This window comes from Dendropsophus ebraccatus, chromosome 3, assembly GCF_027789765.1.
Source record: "Dendropsophus ebraccatus isolate aDenEbr1 chromosome 3, aDenEbr1.pat, whole genome shotgun sequence".
NCBI classification, from domain to species: domain Eukaryota; kingdom Metazoa; phylum Chordata; class Amphibia; order Anura; family Hylidae; genus Dendropsophus; species Dendropsophus ebraccatus.
The window spans coordinates 32308592-32326331 of record NC_091456.1 but is presented as its reverse complement, the minus strand read 5'-3'; the positions used below and the strand labels follow the sequence as shown (position 1 = coordinate 32326331).

Genomic DNA, 17740 nt, shown 5'->3' with positions numbered 1-17740 from the left:
TTAGGTCGATCGTTGCCTGCAATTACACAGAATAATTACCGTCTAAATTCAAACGATATAACGATTTTTCGCACGATAATGTAATAGGGCCCTAAGTGTTTGGTTACTCACTTTTTGTGGTGCAGATGGACCAGTGGAATAAAGATTTCTTTTCATCATCATGATTTATTTGTTCACAAGTTAAACATGTTTCTCTTTTGTGCAGCAATGTGTGAAACTAACAAGGATAAAGTCATAAAGTAATGTTACACATGTACTGTACATTTATGTCCCAGGGCCAAAAATGAATGGAGTGGAATGTGTTGAAGGAATGGCCGCTGGACTTTATGAAGAACTCTTCGCAGCTATTGTCTCCCTCATTAACAGGTATATTGTACATTCATTTAGGGTGCGTTCACACCTACAGGATCCGCAGCAAATCTGCAGCAGATCCGCAGCAGATTTGATGGTGCAGATTTGATGCTGTGTTCAGTTAATTAAATGAAATCTGCTGCGAATCTGCTGCGGATCCGCTGCGGATCCGCAGCAGAAGATCAGCTGCGGATCCGGTAAGTGTGAACGTACCCTTAATAATTTTTTTTTCCTACCTAAGGGTACGTTCACACTTACCGGATCCGCAGCAGATCTGCAGCAGATTTCATTTAATTAACTGAACACAGCATTAAATCTGCACCATCAAATCTGCTGTGGATCTGCTGCAGATCTGCTGCGGATCCTGTAGGTGTGAACGCACCCCTATAAATCTGTCTTCTTTTGTTTACAACAATATACAGATGCTTTTATATTTCCCCAAATTCACTATCCATGTAAGCTATGCCCTTTCAGCATTTTACTCTCAGCATTGCCCATAATTAGAAAAAGGGCCCTACTCCCCCCCAAGAAATAGCACCTCTCTCGATTAAGTTGATTTTTTTTCCTTTCAAATCAACCAGGGATGAGGCTGCAGTAAGTATTCAGATGCAGCTGTCAGATGCAGAAAGTTATATATAGTTGATATAGTATATTTGTAATTTTATTCTATTTAAAAATCTCAAGTCTTCCATTACTGATCAGCTGGTGTATGTCCTGCAGGAAGTGGTGTATTTTTTCCAGTCTGACACAGTGCTCTCTGCTGCCACCTCTGTCCGTGACAGGAACTGTCCAGAGCAGGAAAGGTTTTCTATTGGGATTTGCTGCTGCTCTGTACAGTTCCTGTCTTGGATAGAGGTGGCAGCAGAGAGCACCATGTCAGACTGGAAAGAACACACTACTTCCTGCAGGACATACAGCAGCAGATAAATCCCGGAGGACCTTTTTTTTTTTTAAATAGAATAAAATTACAAATATACTACATTAACTATATATAACTTTCTGACATCTGTTGATTTTAAGGGAAAAAAAAATGTGGAGTACTCCTTTAACAGACCCTATTTTCCAATCTAATACTACCCTTTTCTCCTAAGGAAAAAAAGTGCTATTAGACTTCGGGGAAATGGAATTAGTTTGAGACACTGTTTTTTGCTTGAATTTGTTGTTTTGAGATTTACAGTAAATGTCAAATCCACGAGGCCTGAATCTGTACGTTTTCATTTATAATAAGATTTTATTTTAATTCCTGCTTCAGGAATACTTACAGATTCTTGGAAGGTATCAGCCAGTGAATACTGATCAGCTTCTGAGAACAGCTTAGATTTGGTTTTACTGTGCGTTATTAAATAAAAATTACGGTAACCTCTGGATGTACCCAATTATTACAATACATTGTCTAGCTTCTTACCTCTTATTCCATGTCCTGCAGGTACTGTCAGGTAGGTTGTGCTAGGCTCACAATATCATAAAAATTGGTCAAATTTATTTGTTTATTACTTTATAATTTTTATGGACGATAAGTAAAACCCCAGACTCATATGGCCTATAGCTAAGCATTCTTATGTTAATGCAACGTTGAATCATATATAAAAATGATGCTGTGATCGTATTCATACTGATACTTCTGGGCTATTTAAACTCAATCCAGTCCTTTTTGTAAGGTCCTTGTCCTCCAGTCTGCTGACCCTGGCTTCCATCATGGTGGTTGATACTCCTGGATTTCACAACCCACGTCATCAGAGGAAAGAGAGGGCCGGCACGTTTGAAGAGATGTGCAATAACTATGTACAAGAACGCCTGCAATGCTTATCTTACAAGAGAACCTTTATCACTCCATTGGAGAGGTTTAACGCGGTAAGATTATCTTTTTATATTTAATTATAGCTTGTGTGGATATGGCTCAGATATTCTCATAGTAAAAAAATAAAATAAAATGAAAAGAAACGGAAGTAATTATGAGACTCCTCTGGGATGTACCCTACACTACGATGTTCTGCCAAGGACTTAATAATTTGCTCAGTAAATTATGTTAACACCAAAATGATACTACTAGAAACTAAAACTAAACTTAAAAAAAAAAAGTATATAACAAGTATATAAATAAAGATAGATAGATAGATAGATAGATAGGAGATAGATAGGAGAGAGATAGATAGATAGATAGATAGATAGATAGATAGATAGATAGATAGATAGGAGATAGATAGATAGATAGATAGATAGATAGATAGGAGATAGATAGTAAGATAATAGATAGAGATGTAGGATAGATAGATAGATAGATAGATAGGAGAGATATAGATAGATAGATAGATAGATAGATAGATAGATAGATAGATAGATAGATAGCAATATAAAACATTAAAATATATGACTCTTGGATTAGTGAGAAAAAAAATAAAACTATTAACTGTTCATTAAACCTTAAATAGACTGGTAACTAAGGGATTAAAGAAGCCCTCCAACCATTTATTTTTCATCCTTTTTCCTTTTTAACACTTATAACATGTACATTGCAGTGCACCTAACTTTCCTGGCGGAACCAGTTCAGTATTCAGCTCTGTTCCAGTTCGGGGCTAGGTTCACACACCGTCTCTTTTTTTGGCCGTTTGACATCTGCCTTTTTGGACGTCCATCATTTTGAGGCCAAATAAAGTCCCTCATTGCAAAATAAAGGATGTTATTTGGCCTCAAAATGATCGACGTCCAAAAAGACAGATATTAAACAGCCAAAAAAGAGACCTAGCCCTCCAGTGGATCATGTGATCAGCACTCAGAAAATTATTTCCTGTAATGAGTAAAAAACCATGACTTCTATTCTACTCAGTTGCCCCTAGCAACCAATCAGATTCCACCTTTCATTTTCCAAAGAGTCTGTGACGAATGAAAAGTGGAATCTGATTGGTTGCTAGGGGCAACTGAGCCAGTTTCACTTTACACCATGTGAGTCTAAGTGTACTTTAGGTTCACACCTGAGTTTGCCTCATCCATGAACGGATTTGTCCATGTTAAATGAACAGATAAGCACAAACTGATGAGCAAATGGATGCAAACTAATTGCAAAATGATCCTTTTTTTTTTTTTTTAAATGGCCCATTTATATTTTGCCTTTAAAAAACAGACTTTTGTACATCCGTTTGCTTCAGTCGGAATCTGTTTGAATATCCGTTTATATTCCTTCCTGGATTCTCACTTCTTCTCCGCATGCTCAGTGAAAAAAACTGATGGTGGCGGATAACTTGCAAATGGACATTAACAGAAACACCTTCCATTTACCTCCATCATCACTGACTATAATGGGAAAAAAGTGTGTGTCCTTACCGATTCATGTTCCTTTTTCAGACAGACAAAAAAAATTGTGCATGTTCGTCCAAAAAAAACGGGAACACTGACGGATTTGATGAAAACAGCACAATAAAAACATATTGAAATTAAAAGAAAAGTCACAAAACTGCAGGCAGCTGGGGGTGAAAATAACAAACAAGTTCACTCACCCGTCCCCAATGCCTCGTAGTGCCGCTGCTGGGTCCCGTTCACCGCAGCTGGGGTCTAGCTCTGCTAGCTGACACGTCACACCGCCCCAGTCACTGACTGGCTGAGCGTCCAATCGGTCAGCCGCGCCGTAACACTGCTGCTGCAGGAGCCGGGAACGTGTGAACATGGTACATGGGAATTGGAACTGATGGAAAAGGACATCGGTAGGAGAATGAATGACCCCGCAATGTACTGTATATGCATTTTGGGAACAATGTATACTGAGAGATTATATCAAAACTGGTAACATTAGTATACTTGGCATTTGTATAATTTGTAACATATATAACCAATATGACATCCATAGATATTTAGAGGTGACCCTACCGTATAGCTAGTGAACGAGACAACATAACCAAGATAATGGTACTTTGGGTGCATTATGTTTTACGCTTATAACAAATTGTTTAATGTGTTGACGTTTCTTTACAGGAAAACATTGAAGTTCCTTTTGAAATGCCTGAAGAATCCCCATTCAACATTGTATCTGTCATAGACCAGACATCCTCACAGGCAAGAAGACTTTTAATAACTTTTTTTTATGTCATTTATAAAACTAAGTTCAGAATTTAGTCAGAATCATGACACAAGTAAGATGCAAGGTACAAGATAATCTTGTTCCAGAAAATTGTTCCAATCACCAAGAGACAAGGAGGAAGATGAGCGTGAACAGTAAACAATGTTTGATACACATTATAGGCTTCCTTCCCTGTAAGCTTCAGCAGTAAATAATGGAACACAGGGGTCAATTCTTCCGTCATTCATTAAAAGGAAAAGGCTTGTTGTTTCCAGGTTATTATAGCCCTTCTACATTCGTTGATACTATTTGTTCTTATTACTTCATCCATTTATTAATATACTATTTAATAAACAATAGACATATAAGTTATTGTCAATAGTTGTCAGCCTACTTGTCTCCTGTTGGGTGAAATAGTGAATAGCGATCAGACAGGGGAAATGCCTTTTGACCAAACCAGTATTCGGTTGATGAATATTTTACATCTATGGCTTGCTTCATGTATTATTTATGATATATATGTCTTTAGATGATGTTTGTTAAACTGATAAAAAGGCTTCTTTTTTTTTTTGGAAATATATATATATACTAGAAAATGTACCCGGCGCTGCCCGGGTATAAAGTGTCAGTGTGTTAATTAGATTTGTTCTAAGGTGCCCAGGAGGCCAAGCTAAAGGCATTGTTTCATCTGAGTTAATCAGTGGAATTAGTGTATACCTTTAGTGCATAGTTGGAGGGGTTCTGTATACCCACAATGTATAGTTTTTAGGGGTCTCGCATATCTGTAGTGCATAGTTGGGGGGGCTGTATACCTATAGTGTATAGTTGAGGGAGGTCCTGTATACCTGCAGTGTACAGTTGTTGAAGGTCCTGTATACCTGTACTGTATAGTTTGGGGGTCCTGTATACCTGTAGTATATAGTTGGTGCTGTATACCTGTAATGTATAGTTGGTGGAGGTCTTGTATACCTGTAGTTTATAGTTTGAGGGTCCTGGATACCTGTAGTGTATAATTGGTGGAGGTCTTGTATACCTGTAGTATATAGTTCGGGGGTCCTGTATACCTGTAGTAAATAGTTTGAGGGTCCTGTATAACTATAGTATAGAGTTGGTGGAGGTCCTGTATACCTGTAGTGTATAGTTTGGGGTCTTATATAACTGTAGTATATAGCTGGTGGAGTTCCTGTATACCTGTAGTATATTTGGGGTCCTGTATACTTGTAGTATAGAGTTGGTAAAGGTGCTGTATACCTGTATTATAGAGTTGGTGTAGGTCCTGTATACCTGTAGTGTATGGTTTTGAGGTCCTGTATACCTGTAGTGTATAGTTTGGGGTCCTATATACCTGTAGTATATAGTTGGTGGAGTTCCTGTATACCTGTATTGTATAGTTTTGGGGTCCTGTATACCTGTAGTGTATAGTTTGGGGTCCTGTATATCTGTATTATATAGTTGGTGGAGGTCCTGTATACCTGAAGTATATAGTTGGTGGTATATAGTTGGAGGTCCTGGTATATAGTTGGAGGTCCTGTATACCTGTAGTATATAGTTTTGGGGTCCTGTATACCTGTAGTGTAAAGTTTGGGGTCCTGTATACCTGTGGTATAAAGTTTTGTGGAGGTCCCGTGCACTTGCAGTGTATAGTTTTGGGGTCCTGTATACCTGTAGTGTCCTGTATACCTGCAGGGTTGTATTTACCCGTATGGCAGTGTTATTCAGTCACAGTGTGTCGGTATTGGTCATGTCTGGTATGGGGGTGTTATCCAGTCACAGTATGGCGGTATTGGTCAGGACTGGTGTGGCGGTGTTACCCAGTCACAGTTTGCCGGTATTGGTCAGGTCTGGTATGGCAGTGTTATCCAGTCACAGTATGGCGGTATTGGTCAGGTCTGGTATGACAGTGTTATCCAGCACAGTATAGCGGTATTGGTCAGGTCTGGTGTCGCAGTGTTATCCATTCACAGTATGGCGGTATTGGTCAGGTCTGGTATGACAGTGTTACCCAGCACAGTATAGCGGTATTGGTCAGGTCTGGTGTGGCAGTGTTATCCATTCACAGTATGGCGGTATATACATGTACTGTATAGATGGAGTAGGGGGCCCTGTATATATATGTACTGTATAGATGGAGTAGGGGGTCCTGTATATACATGTACTGTATAGATGGAGTAGGGGGTCCTGTATATACATGTACTGTATAGATGGAGTAGGGGGTCCTGTATATACATGTACTGTATAGATGGAGTAGGGGGTCCTGTATATACATGTACTGTATGGATGGAGTAGGGGCTCCTGTATATACATGTACTGTATAGATGGAGTAGGGGCTCCTGTATATACATGTACTGTATAGATGGAGTAGGGGGTCCTGTATATACATGTACTGTATAGATGGAGTAGGGGGCCCTGTATATATATGTACTGTATAGATGGAGTAGGGGGCCCTGTATATACATGTACTGTATAGATGGAGTAGGGGGCCCTGTATATACATGTACTGTATAGATGGAGTAGGGGGCCCTGTATATACATGTACTGTATAGATGGAGTAGGGGGCCCTGTATATACATGTCCTGTATAGATGGAGTAGGGGGTCCTGTATATACATGTACTGTATAGATGGAGTAGGAGGTCCTGTATATACATGTATATACATGTACTTGGAGAAGGGGGTCCTCTATATACATGTACTGTATAGATGGAGTAGGGGGTCCTGTATATACATGTACTGTATGGATGGAGTAGGGGGCCCTGTATACCTTTATAGATGGAGTAGGGGGTCCTGTATATACATGTACTGTATATATGGAGTAGGGGGCCCTGTATACATGTACTGTATAGATGGAGTAGGGGGCCCTGTATACATGTACTGTATAGATGGAGTAGGGGGTCCTGTATATACATGTACTGTATAGATGGAGTAGGGGGCCCTGTATATACATGTACTGTATAGATGGAGTAGGGGGCCCTGTATATACATGTACTGTATAGATGGAGTAGGGGGTCCTGTATACATGTACTGTATAGATGGAGTAGGGGGTCCTGTATATATATGTACTGTATAGATGGAGTAGGGGGCCCTGTATATATATGTACTGTATAGATGGAGTAGGGGGTCCTGTATATACATGTACTGTATAGATGGAGTAGGGGGTCCTGTATACATGTACTGTATAGATGGAGTAGGGGGTCCTGTATACACATGTACTGTATAGATGGAGTAGGGGGTCCTGTATATACATGTACTGTATAGATGGATTAGGGGGTCCTGTATACATGTACTGTATAGATGGAGTAAGGGGTCCTGTATATACATGTACTGTATGGATGGAGTAGGGGGTCCTGTATATACATGTACTGTATAGATGGAGTAGGGGCCCTGTATATACATGTACTGTATAGATGGAGTAGGGGGTCCTGTATACATGTCCTGTATAGATGGAGTAGGGGGTCCTGTATATACATGTACTGTATGGATGGAGTAGGGGGCCCTGTATATACATGTACTGTATAGATGGAGTAGGGGGCCCTGTATATACATGTACTGTATAGATGGAGTAGGGGGTCCTGTATATACATGTACTGTATAGATGGAGTAGGGGGTCCTGTATATACATGTACTGTATAGAAGGAGTAGGGGGCCCTGTATATACATGTACTGTATAGTTGGAGTAGGGGGTCCTGTATATACATGTACTGTATAGATGGAGTAGGGGGTCCTGTATATACATGTACTGTATAGATGGAGTAGGGGGTCCTGTATATACATGTACTGTATAGATGGAGTAGGGGGCCCTGTATATACATGTACTGTATAGATGGAGTAGGGGGTCCTGTATATACATGTCCTGTATAGATGGAGTAGGGGTCCTGTATATACATGTACTGTATAGATGGAGTAGGGGGCCCTGTATATACATTTACTGTATAGATGGAGTAGGGGGTCTACCAGTTATTACTGTGGATGTTGTGAGGCAGCTTCCCTAGCAACCATTGCTCCCTGTGAAAATGAAAGCAGTAATCCTATTGGTTGCTAAGGCTCCAACTGCCGTGTCTGCTGCAGCTAATTATATCACCTGTGTGTGCAGTGAGGAGATTTTCCCATTCATCTCTATGAGGCGCCTCTCTTTCCCCTCCCCCTCCCCTCCTGTACATCTCGCGGGGACGGGACCTTCGCAATAACCTTCCCGGGCACCCAATGTATCTGTGTGCCAAATTTGGGGTCAAACGGTTCAGGCGTTTGGAAGTCTATAGAGGACAGACAGACAGACAGAAGGACAGACAGACAGACAGACAGACTTTGATTTTTATGATATAGACTAGAAAATGTACCCGGCGCTGCCCGGGTATAAAGTGTCAGTGTGTAAATTAGATTTGTTCTAAGGTGCCCAGGAAGCCAAGCTAAAGGTATTGTTTCATCTGAGTTAATCAGTGGAATTAGTGTATACCTGTAGTGCATAGTTGGAGGGGTTCTGTATATCCACAATGTATAGTTTTTAGGGGTCTCGCATATCTGTAGTGCATAGTTGGAAGGGCTGTATACCTATAGTGTATAGTTGGGGGGGGTCCTGTATACCTGTAGTGTGTAGTTGGTGGGGGGCTGTATACCTGTAGTGTATAGTTGAGGGAGGTCCTGTATACCTGCAGTGTACAGTTGGTGAAGGTCCTGTATACCTGTACTGTATAGTTCGGGGGTCCTGTATACCTGTAGTATATAGTTGGTGCTATATACCTGTAATGTATTGTTGGTGGAGGTCTTGTATACCTGTAGTTTATAGTTTGAGGGTCCTGGATACCTGTAGTGTATAATTGGTGGAGGTCTTGTATACCTGTAGTATATAGTTCGGGGGTCCTGTATACCTGTAGTGAATAGTTTGAGGATCCTGTATAACTATAGTATAGAGTTGGTGGAGGTCCTGTATACCTGTAGTGTATAGTTTGTATAGTCCTATATACCTGTAGTATATAGCTGGTGGAGTTCCTGTATACCTGTAGTATATTTGGGGTCCTGTCTACTTGTACTATAGAGTTGGTGAAGGTGCTGTATACCTGTATTATAGAGTTGGTGTAGGTCCTGTATACCTGTAGTGTATAGTTTTGGGGTCCTGTATACCTGTAGTGTATAGTTTGGGGTCCTGTATACCTGTAGTATATAGTTGGTGGAGGTCCTGTATACCTGTAGTGTATAGTTTTGGGGTCCTTTATACCTGTAGTGTCCTGTATACCTGCAGGGTTGTATTTACCCGTATGGCAGTGTTATTCAGTCACAGTGTGCCGGTATTGGTCATGTCTGGTATGGCGGTGTTATCCAGTCACAGTATGGCGGTATTGGTCAGGTCTTGTGTGGTGGTGTTATCCAGTCACAGTATGGTGGTATTGGTCAAGTCTGGTATGACAGTGTTATCCAGAACAGTATGGCGGTATTGGTCAGGTCTGGTGTGGCAGTGTTACCCAGTCACAGTTTGGTATACCTGTAGTGCCCTGTATATACATGTAATGTATAGATGGAGTAGGGGGTCCTGTATATACATGTACTGTATAGATGGAGTAGGGGGCCCTGTATATACATGTACTGTATAGATGGAGTAGGAGGTCCTGTATATACATGTACTGTATAGATGGAGTAGGGGGCCCTGTATACCTGTACTGTATAGATGGAGTAGGAGATCCTGTATATACATGTACTGTATAGTTGGAGTAGGGGGTCCTATATATATATGTACTGTATAGTTGGAGTAGGGGGTCCTGTATATACATGTACTGTATAGATGGAGTAGGGGGTCCTGTATATACATGTCCTGTATAGATGGAGTAGGGGGTCCTGTATATACATGTACTGTATAGATGGAGTAGGGGGTCCTGTATACCTGTACTGTATAGATGGAGTAGGAGATCCTGTATATACATGTACTGTATAGTTGGAGTAGGGGGTCCTGTATATATATGTACTGTATAGATGGAGTAGGGGGTCCTGTATATACATGTCCTGTATAGATGGAGTAGGGGGTCCTGTATATACATGTACTGTATAGATGGAGTAGGGGGTCCTGTATATACATGTACTGTATAGATGGAGTAGGAGGTCCTGTATATACATGTACTGTATAGATGGAGTAGGGGGCCCTGTATACCTGTACTGTATATAGATGGGGCGCCGCTCTTTCCCCTCCCCCTCCCCTCCTGTACATCTGGCGGGGACGGGACCTTCGCAATAACCTTCCCGGGCACCCAATGTATCTGTGTGCCAAATTTGGGGTCAAACGGTTCAGGCGTTTGGAAGTCTATAGAGGACAGACAGACAGACAGACAGAAGGACAGACAGACAGACAGACTTTGATTTTTATGATATAGATATATATATATATATATTTTTAAAAATTTTTTATTTTACACATAATATGGAAGCAGATCATACAATCATGGAAAAAATGGTGTTGCCAATAAAAACACAGTGATAACACCAAGTTATAGAGTCCACGTACATTGGTCTGCAAAATACCAGTAAGATCTGTCTCGGACAACAAGAAAAGTAACAAGAAACCCCCTCATCCAAACCCCTTCCCCTCCCAACAACCCCCTCCTCCCCCACTCACAGGAATAGAATCGCGCATGCACTGACCACAAGCTACTCATACAGTAATTCAGTCTCAAATTTTGAGGGCCCCTAGTGTACCCGCTATGTCCGCTTTAAGGTACCATGTAGTGTATCGAATGGGAAAAAAATCACCTTTCTGATCCCTGATTGGTCAAGAAAGGTTACTATAAATGTTTTCCACTTTTTGAAGGGGAATTCTGGGCAGACTGATTTTTTATAAGAGTAGCGGGGAGGATGAAAAAAGTATCATGCACTTACCTCCCTGGCTCCAGCGCTGGCGCCTGTTTACCGACACTCCAGACCTCCAGTCCTCGGCCACTTCTTGGTCTGACAGGGGACCTGGGACGTAACGTGTCAAGCCTGCTCAGCCAGTAAGTGGTAGAGGTGGGACCCCACTACAGCCGCTGACTCGCTGAGCAGACCTGGTTAGAATAAAGGGGTAGAAGTGCTTGTCTGCCTGGTTTGAATCTGCAAAGAGTCGAGCGCCTTTGTCCCTTCATTCTAGTGATCTCAGGGGTCTCAACACCCAGACCCCCAATGATCACAACTTCTGATACGTCACTATGAAGTTAGTGGACAGTTGAGGCACACTTTAAGAATTGCAATATAATGAATAGAGAGGAGATATACTGTATAATTTCTTACCCATGACAGTAGAATTGTACTCTGCCCTCCACTTTGTCCTCTATTATTACCTACGATTTGTATAGCACATTGATTAGAAATCCCCCTTGACTATTAATTAGCATAGCTGCCTATTAGAACTGCAGGATGTGATATGAAAATAAAATCAATAGGATTCAGCGGTGTACTACAGGGTGATGACTAGTTTACATGACGTATGTAGCTTGATGGAGAAGAAACTATCCGAGCAGCTTAATCTGCAGTTATCCTTTATACTGGAAAGCAGATCCTTATCCGCAATTCATTGTCCCCACTAAGTCAGATGTTATAATGAGACACAAACAACTTTAAAGATATAGTAAGTAATAATGCTGAGCCTCCATCAATAATGCATGCCTTCAGTCTTATAATACATCTTCAATGCGGCTTTTCTCATGTCTTTCCCATGACTCAATAGATTTCCTAATAGACTATTCACCAGAACGTAACTGCCTAAGGAGTTTATATTACTCTACACAGTTTATATTAAAGAAATTGAGAAGTATTACGCCACTGAAAATCCATATTCTAATGGCTATGGATTACTATATGTGTCCCGTATCTGTATAGCACCCTTTAGAAGACCAGGCAAATTTTAATTTCTACGCTTTCGTTTTTTTTCCTCTTCGTGCTTTAAAGGCCATAGCGCTTGCATTTTTCCACCTAGAGACCCACGTGGGCCCCTATTTTTGCGCCACTAATTGTACTTTGCAATGACATAATTTTTGCATAAAGTACACTGTGAAACCAGAAAAAAAATGTGTGGTGAAATTGAAAGAAAATAAATAAATAAACACTGTAGGGTAAAACACTAGGGTAAAATTGACGTGTGATACAAATTCTTCAAGTTAGTACGATTACAACGATATGTAAAACTTGTGTAACTTTTATTTTGTTTGATGGCTGTTAAAAAGCTAAAACCTTTTAAAGAAAATAAATGTTCCTTAAAAACGCTCCATTCCCAGGCTTATAGTGCTTCTATCCTTTGGTCTATGGGGCTGTGTGAGGTGTCATTTTTTGCACCATGATTTGTATGTTCTATCGATACCTTTTTTGCATATATGGGACTTTTTGATCACTTTTTATTACAATTTTTCTGAATTTGATGCGACCAAAAATCCGCAAATTTGCACTTTGGAATTTTTTAGTGCTTATGCCGTTTACCGTACGAGATCAGGAATATGATCATTTAATAGTTTGGGCAATTACGCATGTGGCGATACCAAATATGTTTATTTTTATTTCTAAAATAGGAAAAGGGGGCGATTCAGACTTTTATTAGGGGAGAGAATTTTTTATTAATAAAAACTCTTTCTTTTTTTTACACACTTACTAGACGTCCCCCTGTGGGACGTCTAGTATTACTACATTGATCTCTCATTAAGATCTATGCAGTACATATATACTGCATGGATCAATGAGATCCGTTACGTATTGCTCTTGGCTGCTGCAGCCTAGAGCAATAGATTACCGAGCCGGGATCAGCGCCATTACGGCGCAGAGCCCCGGGCAGATAGGATGTAGGGACCACTTCTCTGTGATGCAGGGGGGTGGGGGGGGGGTGCGGTCCCACCACTAGACCACCAGGTATGGGGGAAAAATATGCATTTAAATGCAGCTGTCAACTTTGACAGACCCATCTAAATGCCTAATTGGCAGGCACGGCTAATTGCCGTGGCCCCGGGCTGCATATAGCCTGTGCGGTCCCCCTCTGAACACCCCTAGCAGCTCCATGCCATACAGTAATGTCATGAGTGGTCTAAGGGTTAAAGCAAATGTACCCCATGAATACATATACTATGTGAATACACTCCGACTGTGATTCCCTCTGACTTCAATGCAATGTATCTTTTCTATAAGTCACGACCGTTGTTGCAATTAGAAAAGATACATAGCCTAAAATTCACACACAGTATGCTTAGTAATGTTTCTGATTCATTTCAATGGGATAATAATAATAATAGGGATGGTCCGAAACTGCTGATGTTCGGGATCGTATGAACCCGAACGCTCGGCATCAGATTCCCGCTGTCTGCCCGCTCCGTGCAGCAGGTGGATACAGCGGGAGGACCGCCTGGAAAACTGGGATACAGCCTATGGCTATGGCTGTATCCCAGTTTTCCAGGGGGTCCTCCCGCTGTATTCACCCTCTCCAGGGAGAGGGCAGACAGCGGGAATCATTGCCGAGAGTTCGGGTTCGTACAAACCCAAACCGAACTCGGTTCGGACCATCCCTAAATAATAATAATAATAATAATAATAATAATAATAATAATAAATATTTATATTTTCATTGTCAGCTATGTCTATTGGACTTGCTGTAACACATATCTCTAAATGCTGTTAAAAACATCTTAGATGGTAATCTTTAAAAATAAATAAATAAATTACAATCAGAAAGTAAAAATACATATAAAAAAAGATAGGTTTGAGTATCTGGTTTCAGTCAGTGAATAAAAAATTAGACATAGCTGACAATAGCAACTGATAGTTACATGTATGTTACATGTAGTGTGGCCAAAATTGGGTTCTGGTCTGGTCACCACTATCTCATGCGCTAATATAACCTGGGCAAAAATATGTTTTCTAAAGCCCCAAACCATGATTATAATTAATTAAGAATATCCATGAATGATGTATCTGCTATTCACACAAGTGGACAGTAACTTGTACATAACATTCATTATTTACAACATGAGAAGAAAAAAAACAACAACATTGACGCTCCATAAAGTTTATGAATAGCTGTTTTATCTGAGTGATGAATCTCATGAGACAGAGACATTATGCAGAATAACATTAAGCAAATGTGTCTAGAGCCATAAAGACAGCACTATGTCTTCCAAACTATATAAAAGGCAACTTAGAAAAAAAAAGATTTAAGTGGTGCCAGGCAGCAGAGACTGAAGTCATTATGGAGCCTTCCCTTATTTATGACTCTGCTTGACAGATCAGTGAGGACACATAAATATGCAAAACACTTGAAAGTCTCCTTAGGTGACTAACATATCCCATGATAGATGTTGAGAGATCAGTTATTAGGTTAGTAACAAAAAAACATACAAGATTGCATTGCTTTCCCGTCTAGTGAGATGCTGGGGCCATATTGACAAAGTATGCCGTACAAGGTTATATATGTCATAGGAATTCTACTGTGCTAACAAACATATTTGTATAGTGACCTACAGCAGGCAGACAACAGAGGTACCGTCAGTTCTAATGGACATCGTACTTATGCATACAAATTCAACCACTTGTCTAGTTTCTGATCTGTTTTTTAATATTTATTTTATATTTTGTTTCTATTCTTTCCTGCTAGATTTTTATTCATTATTTAAAGTGACTGTACCACTAGTACATTGCTTTTCTGTTTTTTACATGAATAGACCGGGCACTGGTGCAGGGATGCCGGTGCCGCGGTCCTTTTTTTGAACCGCCGCCCTGTTCCCACACGCTGCGACATTCTATTGCCGAGCACCGTCCGGGCATGAAGCACTGGAAGCGGGCCGGTCAGCACCCAGTGTGACAAAACCCCTCATCTCTGTGATGCGGCTCCATTAAAATCAATGGAGCCACATCACACTGCGGGCTGGGCGGTCCACCTCCAGTGCTTCATGCTCGGCCTGTGCTCAGTAATAGACCGTCATCAAGCACGGGAATCGGGCAGCAGTTAAAAAAAAGGACCGCAGCATCGGAATCCCTGCTCCAGCGCCAGTCTATTCATGTAAAAAAACAAAAAAGGATGTACTAGTGGTACATTCACTTTAAATTACATTTGACTAAGGATTCTGCTTTCTGCAAAGTTTATCTTTGTAAGACCTATTTTTTGTTTTTTTTGAGTCCGAGGAACATATTATCACCGAAATGCACAAAAAGGTACAAACATGCCACACAAAAAAGTGCAATAAGGATGCGGTCTATTACAAGCCCACTTTAAAAAGAGGTGGTCCCCCAGCCAACTACATTCCCAACCTCTCCCCGCCGAAGCCTAGAGAGGACCAATGTTGTGATCAGATCCCACCTGGGAAACTACCAAAGTGTTCATCGATGGCAAACCATACCTGGTTGTGTCTCCCAAGGGAGTCGGGTTTTGCAGGGAGGCAAGATGGCACAGATGGCCACACACGTCTCCCCTAAACCTCCAAGGGAAACACCCAAAAGGGGATTACAACCTAAAAAAATCCTTTTCACACACATGTGAAAAGTGAACACGCAGTGAACAAAAATAATAAATAATCAGATGTGTGCCATGAAGTACACACCAGACCGGTAAGCTAGATGGGTCTGCTCAATCGGGTGATAGAGAAGTTCGTGCTAAGTGTTTTCAGTCAGTGGGATCCAATCCTCAGCGAGTTAATGACACCCTGGGGTCACCACTCCCAGGACACTTCTGCACCTTGGCTCTCAACCCCTTTGAAATCTATGGCTTAGATCTGGAGAGTTATGGCATCTGGATCTAAGCATCTTGATGTCGTCGACCACTTGCTTAACCATTGTGTGATCTATTCGGTTCTCTGTTTACCTATGGTAAATTATTATAAAATAATAAATGCAAGTATCTGTAATAATGTAGTTTTTGCAATGCCCAGGAGAAGTCAAACATACAGAACCATTTACTTAAAGCAACCACCTTCCACAAGCTTGGTTAGAATGTAAATGGTTGTCTGGCCTAAGATGGGTGGCCCAATGTGGTCTAGTAAGTAAGTCTCTGGACTTGGTCTGGTTGAAGTGGAATTAGGTGCAATGGGAGTAAATGGATCTATGGTTATAACAGAAAAGTGTGGGTGACGGGAGAAGAGAGGGACTGGAGTTTTGGGGTGTAGTCAAACAGGCCATTGGTCAGGAAGGATCAGATATGCATTGCCGAGGAGAAAATGCAAACACAGTCAGGGTTAGGCAAAGCCAGATGTGCAATACATTGGAATGAATGAGAGGGTAGTCAAATGGACCAAAGGGGGGAGTAACAGAGGTAAGGCAGGATCAGGATAAAATACAGTGGAGAACTCAAAAATTTACACAGACAAGTTGGGTCGCTACTATTAGGTTAAAGTTGAAGCTCCACTCTGACACTTATTGTGTTGCCATCTGGAGTGGAAAAGATGATGCTGGGGTATGGATTAGTCAATAAGCAACAATGCATGACCGCACTGTGCACATAAAGACATCTTATGCACTGGCTTAAACATTCAATGTTACACTCTTTGTCTATGTTCACACATAGTAATTCCATCAGTCTTTTTGTCAGGCTTTTTCAACCAAAGCAAGCATTGGGACTGACAGGGCAAAATTATAGTGGAAAAAGTTGCACAGCTTCTGTGTTATCAACTCACTTCTGGTTTTGGTTGAAAAAAGACTGACGGAAATACTATATGGTGTTCCCTGATTTGTCGGCAGAATGTTGAGTAAGCTGAGGTATTGCCATAGGGAATACAGAGATAGACGCTTAACCAGGGCCAATCATTTGTGTTACATTTCTCTAGTTTCCTATAAAGACCAAACACAGCCAGTCCAGGGCTGCAAACAACAATACAAATCCTACAAACTGGACCAAATTCAATCAGAACAATAAGCTTTATTAGTTAAAGTGACACTGTCACCTCCTTTTTGCATTCTGACATCTCTACACAGGTGTAATGGGTAAATTTAGTGGTTTTCATACCTTATTTTATATCATACGTCATGGTGCTTGTTCAAGTAAAAAGTCATCTTTTATAAACTGCAGATTGTGTTAAGTGGGTGGGCCCTCGCTGCGTTAGCGCCACTTAGCCCCGCCCACAATGCCACAGTTGGCCCCACCCCCTCACCGGCCATTGGACCAGGCTCGCCTAAAGGTCTAGGTCCCACCCCCTATAGGTCGGCCCACTAATGGGTGTCAAGGGGGACCAATGGTGGCGCTGTGGGCGGGGCTAAGTGGCGCTAATGCTACGAGGCCCCGCCCACGAAACACAATCTGCAGTTGATAAAAGATGACTTTTTACTTGAACAAGCACCATGACGTATGATATAAAATAAGGAATGGAAACTGCAAAATTTACCCTTTACACCTGTGTAGAGATGTCAGAATGCAAAAAGGGGGGGACAGT

At 41.1% G+C, this 17740-nt stretch overlaps 1 protein-coding gene across 3 annotated transcripts in view; it reads left to right on the top strand.

The window, feature by feature from the left end:
* MYO18B (myosin XVIIIB) overlaps positions 1–17740 on the top strand; it is a 402342-nt gene that overhangs the window by 145144 nt on the left and 239458 nt on the right. For all 3 annotated transcript variants that reach the window (XM_069961327.1, XM_069961329.1, XM_069961328.1), the window contains 3 exons: positions 276–366; positions 2010–2202; positions 4315–4395. In XM_069961327.1, coding sequence (XP_069817428.1) covers positions 276–366; positions 2010–2202; positions 4315–4395 — 365 coding nt within the window. The remainder of the gene's footprint in view (positions 1–275; positions 367–2009; positions 2203–4314; positions 4396–17740) is intronic.